The 12,260-nt window shown below is 41.7% G+C and overlaps 1 protein-coding gene across 3 annotated transcripts; it reads left to right on the top strand.

The window, feature by feature from the left end:
• Positions 1-514: 514 nt before the first annotated feature.
• Positions 515-11,844, top strand: LOC118406974 (sodium-dependent lysophosphatidylcholine symporter 1-B-like). 3 transcript variants are annotated; one of them, XM_035807377.1, is made up of 14 exons: positions 515-606; positions 1,738-1,894; positions 2,094-2,177; positions 2,852-2,978; positions 4,119-4,197; positions 5,051-5,238; positions 5,802-5,892; positions 6,536-6,660; positions 6,757-6,840; positions 7,507-7,590; positions 8,226-8,338; positions 9,080-9,217; positions 9,929-10,102; positions 10,683-11,844. In XM_035807377.1, the coding sequence occupies exons 2-14, from the start codon at positions 1,833-1,835 to the stop codon at positions 10,864-10,866; spliced, it is 1,533 nt and encodes a 510-aa protein (XP_035663270.1). In that variant the 5' UTR covers positions 515-606; positions 1,738-1,832; the 3' UTR covers positions 10,867-11,844. The 3 variants fall into 3 exon arrangements, with proteins under 3 accessions (XP_035663270.1, XP_035663268.1, XP_035663269.1); XM_035807375.1 differs by having other exon boundaries at positions 2,056-2,177; positions 10,683-11,843; XM_035807376.1 differs by having other exon boundaries at positions 2,056-2,177; positions 5,051-5,211; positions 10,683-11,842.
• The last annotated feature ends 416 nt before the right edge of the window (positions 11,845-12,260 follow it).

The raw sequence follows: 12,260 nt of genomic DNA, 5'->3' as shown, positions 1-12,260 counted from the left end.
TTTTACCCTGGTTGGGCATGCCCACAAGTTGAATTTGATTACTCCCAATGTCTGTTTAGCCTTGGTTGTTATTTTGTTAGCATCGCGCGGTTGTTTCTCAGTTTACCAAACTGAGATTGGGTTAGCAGTGCCAAAGTGCGCTGTACTGGTAAGGCCTACGTCACATTTCCTACCCATGGCTCAGCCGAACTATTTGCGGTAACAAAGAATTAAAATTTACCCCCAGTAAATGTGCACAAGGCATGCATGCTGTTGAATTGTTTTGGTCCGTTTTGTGTCTTTGTTGTCTTCTATATGCAATAAACTTCATTGTCATTGTCATTATATCGACTAATTTTCGTTCCGGTCGGGGGGCCCTTTTGTGGAATTGTGACATTTAGCCTAAATGTGACTTTTCAACTTAACTACATACACAAAACACACAAACGAGCAATGATACTTCAAAATTAAAACCGCGAGCGCCCTAGGTACCGCCGTCATGGCATCCAACCCGCATGCGCAAACAAATATTTGCCTCGGTTGATGACATCTGCCTGTAACGTACCAGGAGCATGAACCCGCTAAGTCATCAGTTTTGCCCTCCTGTCAACCTGCCCGTCCACACAGGTATGTTCTACTAACAGGTATGCCGCTAGTGTAAGGTGTTCTCTTCGGTGATGTTCAGTTTTCCTGACTACGGTTTTGTGTACAACTGCCATTCTGTGTGGCGACAGTAGGACTAAGGTTTGGGCGTGAGGGTCAGAAATTCTACAGATGGTCGCATTCAGGTCATCCCCGTGGGCATCGGTAAAACGTTGCATCATACGATACAGTAAGAACATTAGTGAGGACAGATATGCGATACTGGACATGTAGAGGGACTGAGAGCAGTGTGACACCATAACGTCAGCTGGGTTTAGATCATCGTGGTTACATTTAATTCATCAATGATTCCCTTGCTGCTGCCGTGACCTACTTTTTGGTTGACCGGATTGACCTTTGAACCCGCGTCACACGTATCAGATAACGTGTTGTTGCCATGACGTAAGGCATTGCGTAACATGACAAATCGATTGAGGCTTGAATGGTTGGACACTATCCAAAGCTGAGCCCCGTTCTCAGTTTACCGCATGAGGCCTCGCTGATTTTATATATGGATGACATTCGCTAGCTCGTTCATCAATTTTCAATAGGCTTTTAGCCATACACCGCGCAAGGCGCTGCAAAATGGAAACCGGATACAAGTGCCGTAGAATTGTTGTACCGTAATGAAAAGATTAGTATGACAATATGACTAGTATGACCTCTCTGTAAGGTTTACATGTATGTTGTAACTGACTGCCTTGTGTGCCAATACAAGGAAGTTGAAAAAGCCTTTGCGAGCCCAGAACGAAGTCTTCCAAAGCCAAAGAAGACGTAAGGGACTGTACGTTATTTATTTGGGGAGGACAGGGGCAAAGAGGGTCTTGTAAAAAAATCCATGGCGGTGTATTACTACAAACCTTTTTTTAAAACAGACGAAAATTGATGAACGATGCTAGCGTATGTCATCCATATAATCAAATCCGCGGGGGCTCATAGACATTTTTAATATCACCCATTCAAAAGTTTTCACAGGTTCAAGTTTGAGTTTTGAGTTGGACCTGATCATATGGACCTGGATCATACGGACCTGGACCCGATTATATGGACTTGAACCGGGCATGGACCTGAATTTCCAGTACCGGTAACCCCTTTGTGTTTCTTCCGTGTTCTCAGCTACCACTGCAGCCCGACAATGGCCGATCTAGCGAAGACAACGAAGCCCCTGTCTGTCGTGGCGAAGTTGTGTTACGCTTTCGGTGCTGTTGGCAATGAGGTCCTGTGGATCGTATTCGGAGCGTACACCAGCATCTTTCTGGTGGATGTGGCGCAGGTAAACTGATTCAGTATTATCTGTGATGCCATTAGTGTTTTTTTCTCTTATACTAGTACACCATGCTACATGTGTGTACTTGAAGATTTCGTCGTTTACTTTCATGCGCATCCTAGACTTATGTCACATTTCTAGCGTGTGCATTGATTGTTCTGTTCCAGATGCCACCCTTATTTGCCACGTCCATTATTTTCGGCAGTAGGGTAGTGGACATCTTATGTAATGTCGTCATGGGCCCGATGATTGACAGGACGAACACACGATGGGGAAAGACAAAACCATGGTAACGTACAAATGAGATTTTACATGAGATCTTCTGCGATAGAACGTCTCATTTATTTAGTTTACACTCTTTATGGACGTGCAGTGTTCGACACAGCGTCTTCTTTCAACACATTCAACGTAACAGACAACAGAACAATAGTTCAGAGACCCCATGCCTCTAGTCCGTACATATATATATATATATATATATATATATATATATATATATATATATATATATATATATATATGGACTAGAGGCAATAATGTTATATATATATATATATATATATATATAGAGAGAGAGAGAGAGAGAGAGAGAGAGATAGAGAGATAGAGATAGAGATAGATAGAGAGAGAGAGGGAGAGAGAGAGAGAGAGGTAGATATAGATAGATAGATAGATAAATAGATAGATAGATAGATAGATAGATAGATAGATAGATAGATAGATAGATAGATAGATAGATAGATAGATAGATAGATAGATATAACGTTATGGACATTGGAAGTATGTTTGTACACTTCACATGTAGTGCATCACCAGTACCTGCGTGAACCATGTGAACATAGGAAATGTGTACATGTATTTCGATATAGTTCATGCATACCTCTTCGATTTTACTTACGGATTCCACAATACGACGAATATAATTTTCTGCACAGATCTGAAAGTGTCTTCCTTATTTTACAGGATCGTAACATCAGCTCTGTTTATGACTGTAACGAACGCGTTTATCTGGTATGTCCCGGATGTTGGGACGGGTGGAAAGCTGGCCTGGTACATTATTCTATACGTCGTGATGGTGCTAGCCTGGTCGGTAAGTCACAAGCCTCAAATAAAGATTTTAAAAAAGTACACGGATTTGTTATTATATATAATCTTAAGTTTTATATCATTATGTAGTATATGATACGTACGGTAAGTCTAACTCATCAGGCAAGGCCCCATAGGTAATGTGTATAAACGCATGATATTGGAAAATAACATTTAACGTTATATTTTTGACGAGAAAATCACTGAAAAATCCGGTTTTAGATGGTAATAGTTTTGTATTGAATCTTGATATCGAAGATCAATTGATATTTTTGAGACCCTCTTAGAATGTCCTACTAGCCTGTAAATTTTCATTGAAAAATATTGATGTTTGATTTTTTACACCTCCCCCGAAATCGCTGGATCATTTAGAGGGTGATAAGTTTGACGGGTGATAGTCGGTATGAAACTACCAAACCAGAATGGCTTTCACAACAAAATATATACCACAGACCTTCTACTATTCAAAAATTACAAGGAGAATTTGCCAGCTCGGAGGGTACCGATATGTGAAATTTAATGCCAATACAGTGTACAAGGATATGACAGCTACATGTATTTATGTCATGCCTGGGTCGCCATAACGTTCGATACAGGTGTTCCGGACCGAATGATACTTTTCTGTATCACATGGTGTTCTAAGTTGTATCACACGGACTTCCTTCGAGTAAATCGAACTTTTTCGAGCGGGCCGAGTGCGCGCATGCGACGCGGTTGCAAGTTCGAATACCTGATTCGGACGTTGGGACATTGCTGTTGTAACATTTTTTGTTCGAAGGCCCAAATTTGTTCAACTTCTGGCGCATTTCGCATCAAAACATGGGTTTTCTCAGGTGGATATGAGATAAATAAAATACAACACGGTGTATTCCGCATCATCCTCGGTCCCAGCCCTCCCGCGTGTCGGATCACCCTCCGGCCTTCGGGCGATGCTTCTCGCGGTCGGGCTGGTACCTCGGGTGATACGGAATACACCGTGTTGTATTCTATATGTATACCTTGTTCTAACTGTCCGCACAAACAACCAGAGATCAGTAGTTCTATTGCCAGTACGTGGTATATAATCTGCATTTATAAATGTATCCACAACTGTATGACAGAGGTCGGAAAACATTTGACAATGACGTTCACTATTTTATTTCAGGGGTTTGCAATTGCCTACCGCGCGTTTGTGATGTTTCTGAGCGATGACATCGCGGAGAGAGACTCGGCAATCCAGTACAGTATGTAACGTTACCAGGGCTCGAAATCCTTTTTTCTGCATACCTGCACTGGTACCTGCAGGTAACATTGGAAATTACCTGCACCAGACAAAGTTTACCTGCACCACTCTGAATTTGGAGAGTATGGATCATACATCATACTAAAGTTGTTCAGGAACCATTGCTATTTTTTTCCTCTATACTTAAGTAACAGTCAATGCAGCTAATAACAATCCACATACACCTACATAATAGGGCATTTATGTATAAAACCCAGTACTAGTACATGGACCAGTGCAGGTTAGGTGCAGGTAGACACTTACTTGCATATGCGGGTGGTATTTCGAGCCCTGGTTACTTTCTTCTTCTTGTCCTTTTCACAGTACCACAGGTATTGATAACGAAGAGGGGAATCAAATGTGTACATGCGCTGAAATGTTTCGGATAATTTCGGGTAGCTTTCAGGAGCGAAAAAAATGATATAAAAGACATCAAAATACACAAAATGTCAATATCAATATAAGATTCATGGGCATAATTTCTGTATATTTCTAGGTATACATTTTAATTTTTCGTTTGTAAACATCCCGGCCGGGTCCCGGTTTGGAAATGTGACCTAAGCCTTAGCATGCTAGCAGAGTAGTTCTTTACAAGGTCGAGAAAACAATGATTTTGTATTCTTTTTATTGTATAGCCGTAGTGTGGCAATCTAAAATTGTAATGCTCATGGGAAACAGCATGATGTTTAAAAAATTGTTTATTGTTTAATGAAATTTCTTATTTTCCTTGTTTCTTATTATAGATGCAATGACAGGCACGGGCATGGGCGTAAGATTGTTTGTAATGTAAGAACAATGTACCTTCTCCTTTTCAGGGGCCATCTTCACAATTGGAGGGACTGTTGTAGGAATGATAATGTACGGACAGATCCTCGCTTCATTCAGACGTTCCGAGCACGACTCCTGTGACAACATCACCTACAGCGCTAACAACAGCACCAACGGTTCTGTGGACGGAGTTTCTTTAGAGATGACGGTTAGTCAACGCGCACCATCAGAAAACGTATTTACCATTTAAACTGCCTAACTAAAAAAAATTACTCACTGCCCAACTAGAAAAAATTGACTCACCGGAATTTTCTAATGAATTGCTCAGTCCTTTTTAACTATAAGATCAATAAATAGATAAATATGAACCAATTGCCCAGGACACGTGAATTTAACCGGGTTTGACGTAGAAATATATAGCAATCCCCGTCCCGGCCGAGAGAATGTTGGTGCTCTACCGATGTAAGTTGCCTCCTATCATAGGCTTTCGGGAATATAGAGTCTAACCCCCTTATCCTACAGCTATTTCTGATGTTATTGCTGGATATTTTCTGCAAAAATGCTGGTTTTAGTCACCTACTAAGAGTAGGGTTATCCAAAGGATACGTTTAGCAAACTATATGTAGCTTCAATGTGGTCCAACCAACGCAAAATGTTTTCTTTGTTCTTACAGAGAAAATTGTTTGCCCCCTCCCCACCCCCCACCCCCTCTTTACCAGAGCACACTGGAGACGTCATTGTAAGTAAGTGGAATATTTTTGCGAAAACTTTTTTTGTCTTAATGTTGCTTTTCTGCAGAGAACCGGTTACATGGTCTCCTCAGCAGCTGTGTGTGGTCTTCTGCTGTTGAGCTTGACAGCGGTCGTATTTGGAACGACAGAGAGAAAAGGTACGAAGTTTTACGAATGAACTCACCAATGAACACATTGCTTTCACTATGAATGAGATAACCAGGTTGTCGATCATCGGATAGTTTTTATGATAAAATCGTTCTGTCACTTATTTGCAAAACATCCATGTACAGCTATGATGTACGTTGGATAGCAATAAGATACATACACACACACACACACACATATATATATATATATATATATATATATATATATATATATATATATATATATATATATATATATATACTTTGAATTGTGCTTTCAGTATTTATCTTGACCAACGATATTAATCATTGAGTGGATTTTTCTTAGAGATGGTGTCACAAGATAGACCGACGCTGTTGTTCCGATGTTGCTCTTTTAATCCATGAAACCTCTAAATCTACATAGCAGGACTTCACACTGCCGAACTTTCGTCTCTTTATCCCCTTCTCCCTGCTCATGCACAGTTCGCCTTGGGCATGCCTAAAACTATTGCAGTGACTCCGTCACAGATGGGTTGCCTGATGCCCCAATCAAAAGTGTCAAACTTCCACATTTTTAATACATTTCACTGCTTGTTGGGATCCCCTTAAGTCCTTTTTTCCTCTTAGCTTCAGGATAATCCTTGATGTTTTCTTCATCATGTTGTTCTAGATATTTCAGCGACATCCGGAGGAAAACGTGGCCAGAACATGTTCAAGACGGCGAAGATTGTGCTGACATTTCGCCCCAACGTCTATTTTCTTCTGGCATTTTTCTTTGTTCAAGTACCTCTTTCTGTGAGTATCATTGTAGAAATTCAAACACATGATTTAAGTGCATTTTCAGGGTGATTTTAGCTCAGATTTTTTAAAAACTTTACATCTTATTTTCAGATAGGGCATGGTGCGATCGCCCTCTACGTACAGTACAGTCTGGACCTGGAGGACCAGATAGAGAACGTCATTTTAGCTTTAATGGTAAGAAACAAAACTTCCTGCTGTGCAATCCGTGATTCGCACAAAAGGTAAAATTGGCCAAAGCAAGCCTATGTCGCCCCCCGCCTATACATTGTTGCTAGACTTAGAAAATGTGGGACCGCGTAGCACAGTGGTATTGTATTCGGCCCGTGACCGAGAGGTTGCGGGTTCGAATCCAGCTGCGTGTCACCGATCTTGTGTCCTTGGGAAAGGCACTTTACACGACTTTCCTCACTTGGCTCAGGTGAAAATGAGTACCTAGCTTCGGCTAGGGCCGTCCCTCGGATAGGACGTTAAATGGAGGTCCCGTGTCTGGGGAGAGCCATACCCCAGGCACGTTAAAGAACCCGTCACACGTGCGATGGTGCGGTGTGAGTGGTTTAAAACCTACAGTACCTTGGCCGCACCTGGGGCTATTACTGTCGTATTGAGGTCACCTGAGTGGCGCCGAATGGCAGCTCGCTCCAGACCCTTGCGATTTAGCCCCGCTCATTGTAAGCTCCTAGCAATTCAGCCCCTGGCTGCAAAGAGTGAGTAGTCGGCCCACCCAATAATAATAATAATTTTTTTAAAAATGACTTGCCACACAGCCTCTCTATCATATTTTGCCGAGTTTGCAGAGAATTTTGAGATTTCATAACACTGATATTACGTTCTTTACTACAGGTGGCATCAGCGGCAGCCGTGCCTGTTATTGGTTTGGTTGTGTCCAAAGTTGGAAGGAAGACTGCCTACATTTGCTTTGAGCTGGTACTATGTTTACGTTTATATATTTAGTACTTTGACACAGGCGTCATGTTTCGTTAAACCTGGAGAAGTTAACCATATACGTTGGAAGTTTGCATGTGCTATTCACGTGATTGTAATCGTCTTTGCAATACTTTTAGTATGTCACCTAACACCTTCTTGAACCACGTGTACGACCACAACGCGCCCGCACTACTCAACAGCTTACTTCCTGAACCCTATGTACATCGACGTAAAACCCGCCTGTCAACATCTCATCAACACCCCACAACGCCTTGAAACCTGTGAAACCATCGACAAAATCCCACCGTCGTACCTTCCTCCCAACCACAACAAAACTCTGGAACTCACTGCCACAGCACTTAGTGACAATTGGGGATAAACAGAAGTTTAAGATCAGCATCAACGACCACTTCAGCGACCTGCGTCAGAGCCCTTAAGGATAGCGTAGATAAAGAATGCATTATGTGTCCTACCTTACCTTAGACCTTAGGTCCTCCCGTGCCGTAATGCACGTTGGGCAGCAAGTCTCCATCGGCCTCTGTCGGTTGCAGCGATCTCGGCATGTTCCCAAGTGATGTTAGCTCCTATTGGCAGTACTAGATAAAAATATGTAAATGTTCTCAATTTCGTTGCAGGCTGCAGTTCCGGTGTTTATTGGATTCCAGTTTGTACCAAAGGGAAGCTTGGTTGTTTTTCCTATTACCATCGGCATAGGCGTCACTACGCTTGCACAGATGTATATACCATGGTGAGTGGTCGCAGTCTTATACAAAATACTTTTCTTAACAAATGTTGCTTCGGTAAAATGCACTCGTGTACATATTAGCATACATTATAGTTTAGCTATCTCTCATATTACTTCACATTTAGTCAGTTTTCAGCTAAATCAATTAAGGTTTCCTACCTAGCTTAATTGGCATTTTGACCTTCCATTGTTTTCTCATTAATGAATCAAGAAAGAATGGGACCGTAACGAATATTGATGGATGGGCATGAAAGAATTCTAAATCTGGTTTTTTTGGACCATATTGCTGGTTGTTATTTTTAATAATGTTATTTTTTCTATGACAAAATACAGCACTTTGGTGCATACCACTGCAATAAAACGATGTTTTTCATGTGCATAATGATGAAAGCTACAAACGCACGGTTGCGCAAATTGATATCTACTAATGATCTGTAGTTATTAAAACATTACTTTTTTATTAGATGAAAACAAATATTTTCTAATTACTATAAGTTTCTGTGCACAGGGATCATCGGACGACTTCTAAAAATCGCGCGCAGATCGAGAAAACACCGGACGTATTACTGCCGACTCGTCGTCCGATCGATTTTCGCGCAATGTGGCAGATGTATAAGAAATAAGCATAACGTTAGAAATTGTATGATGGAAATCGATCTAACCGAAGAAATTATTTGTTCAACAATGGCCTCGCCGACGCTAAGTACCATTTAAAACCAACAGAACATCTGCATACACACACAGGTTGATGATGACTGACATTATAGAGGACTGCTACCTACAGACCGGTGAAAGACTGGACACTCCCTTCGTCGCCATCTTCTTGTCCATCAATAGTCTCGCCATCACCGTGGGACTGATCATGGGAACTATCGGGCTGGAGTGAGTACCTTCCGAATATAGTAAATTTTCTATCTTATCAGGTTGGTGGATCATAGGACATAAGAGTTTTCTTTTACACAACCAGTTTTTCTCACCTGCCGACGTTTCGATGTCTGTCAGACATCTTCCTCAGAGCTTCTACCTGTAGTTCTGCTTCCCGCCGCTATATGTAGCCGATGTAGGTGGCGCTTTCACGGCGAGAACACTATCCCAAACGTGGCTGAGTTTGAACACCCCCCCTCTTCGTGGAGTGAGCACCGCTGAGCTTACAATTTTGACATCAGCATAGCAACAGTGAAGTCACGTGCCCAGGGCTACTGGGTCAGTCGTTCTGAGGAAGACAGGACTAAAGGGTCACGTGTCCCGGGTCACGTGCCCAGGGATACGGGGTCAGTCGGTCTGAAGAAAACATGGGTGCTGACTAAAATTCGATGACGCAAATATCTTTATTCTGTTGTTCATAGAATCCCATGCAAGCATCCGGCCCACTCGCTTCCTATCATGACGTCACGATTTATCAATCCTCGGTACCCTCAGAATGTGAAAAGTTTCTGTGCCATTTATGAGGCGCATGCGCATATGAACGCCCCGACCCTGCATGTCCGTTGACGACAACTGCTCACAAGTCGAGGGCCTTCGACTCTGTCATTGCGCATGTGCACTTGCGAATCGTGAACATCCCCATCACTTTGCCTTATTTCTCCACTACAGAATCGGAGGCTACAAACTAGGATCTTGTGTTCAGCCTGACACGGTGGGAAGCGCCTTGCGGATTCTTTCGTCGATTTGCACGTCAGTCCTGACCTTCATCGGTGTGGTGTTTGCATGGAGATATCCCATCACTGAGGACAGGCGGAAAGAAATTACAGAGGCCATCAACAAACGGTTAGAATTTCTGTTGTTTCCTTTCTCTTCTCTATTTGTCGTAGTTCAGTCGTTCTGGCCAGTGTTTCAGAGTCATGTATCAAAAGTGATGCAAAACAAGGCCTATAGGCTGGCCCTGAAATGTCCTTTTGACACACCAACTGCCGAAATTGCACTCCGAAGTCCTAACTACGTTGGTTGCTAGTGAGAAATAGATTAAACGCCAGCACTTGAAGTTGTTTTTCGAGATCGCCATCACAAGTGAGCCAAACGAGATTTAATGCAAATATTAAATCTCTTGTACAAGTTCGTGCATCCCATAGGCACTCCACTAGGCATTTCATTGTTGAAATCCACGACCGATAGTGGCAAAAGGATGTTCACTTCAATATAGATCTTAAATGTTGTGGAATACATTGCTAAGTGAATTTAGGACTGTCTCCGATGTTGGGCAGCTCAAGAAAACGATAGACCAATTTCCAGGCACCGTGGATAGAACAACCCCTGTCTCTTTAGCCCAAAAAAGGGCCTGTATCTATCGTAGGTTGCTAGCCTGATGAGATGAGCGTACCTTTAATTTTTGCCTTTCCACTTTCGACAGAAAACTTTCAAGGAACTCCCAACCTGACGAGATCCAGAGAAACGGAAGCCTGTCCAACATGAACGGAAAAGGTCTTCTGACTGAGGAGACTTCAAGGCCAGAAGGATTGCAGGAAGAAGACAAACTTCTGTCGTCAGAACTGGACTTGTCTGTACTTTTAGATTGTAGAGAATCAGTGGTATGATGCTTGTGGAAATGCCACAGGAAAACGAAAACTTGTTTTTTTTTTAGAATATCGTACTATTCCAAAAAAGGCAGGTCCTTGATATGCAAATGTATGACCAAATTTACGGAGTTTAAGTCGTGAGAGAGGCTGCTGCTATCACAATGTAGAAATTATGAACAAATTGCACAATATCACACCAGTAACCGTTACATCATAACACACATAAGTTGTCTTAGATAAAACTACATCTAACATTATTTGTTCAAAATCTAGAATCTATATTAAAAATCTATATTAAACAGATCTCCAAGTTGACATGTATTAAACATCATAATGCTACATTGTACACGCTTTTCTTCAGACTCACTCAAGACTCAGTTTATAGTTTCTCATATCATGTAATGTAACAAAACGCCCTCGTTAGCCCTCTTTTGGTTTCAACGGGTACACCGTCGTAACAGATATTTATAAAAACGCTCACCAATATCTGCAATGCCCGAACCTTTAGAGAAAACCTCTACAAAAAATTACAACAAACACTATTCAAGTCATGACTCTAAGCTTCACCTTCAAAAATAGTCTTTCATGTCTTCTTCTTCGAAATGTACTACTATGACATCATCAATATCCGTTTTTCGATATCGATGATGATGATGATGACTGGTTTATTCAATCAAACAACTTGAATGTACAAGCCTCTGTATGCATCCCTAAGGCTAAATTGGCGGACTAGTTTACGATTGCGGGATTAAAAACTGTTAAAACTATTTACACAAAGTCATCATTAAGTAAAAATATTTACACAATGTCGCAAGTTAAAAATATCTATCTATACAATGACATCATTAAGTAGGGGCACCATGTGGTAGATCAGACTTTTCGTTAATCGAGTGGTGTTAGCTCTGAGAGTCTGCAGTCTGTTGCTTGACCGAGTCTTACGACCAGAAATGGCCCCACGGCAAAGAGGAAACCAGTCCCTGAAGACTGGGGATCTGTAGATAGAGGGAAAGGGTGTAAGATCTGCATAAATTTGCATACATAATGTCGTCTCTGAGCCAGTGTGCGAGAGAGAGTTCTGTAAGTGCTGAGCTATAGCAGTTGTAGTTCTGTCGAAGGATAATATCTTTTTTTCATTTAAGGGATATTTTAATTTTAAAGCTACTTTGCACGATTTACAGCGAATACTTTTCTTTAGAAACGGATGAAAATTTATGTGCGAGTGGATGTCATCCATGCAATGAATTCAAACCGGCCTACGCAACAAGCGTCGTAACATTGCGCTGTGGACAGGCGTTTTCCCATATGGGCCGCGCATAAAAAGAATGTCGCGATGTTCTCTCGGCGTCATTCATTGAAGTTTCCTTCTTGTTAGCATCACTTTGAAGAGCGGCCTTTAGAAAAACCGTCTTCAT

Source organism: Branchiostoma floridae, chromosome 19 (genome assembly GCF_000003815.2).
Source record: "Branchiostoma floridae strain S238N-H82 chromosome 19, Bfl_VNyyK, whole genome shotgun sequence".
NCBI classification, from domain to species: domain Eukaryota; kingdom Metazoa; phylum Chordata; class Leptocardii; order Amphioxiformes; family Branchiostomatidae; genus Branchiostoma; species Branchiostoma floridae.
Note: the sequence above shows the minus strand (reverse complement) of the source record. Positions and strands in the feature narration are given on the sequence as shown.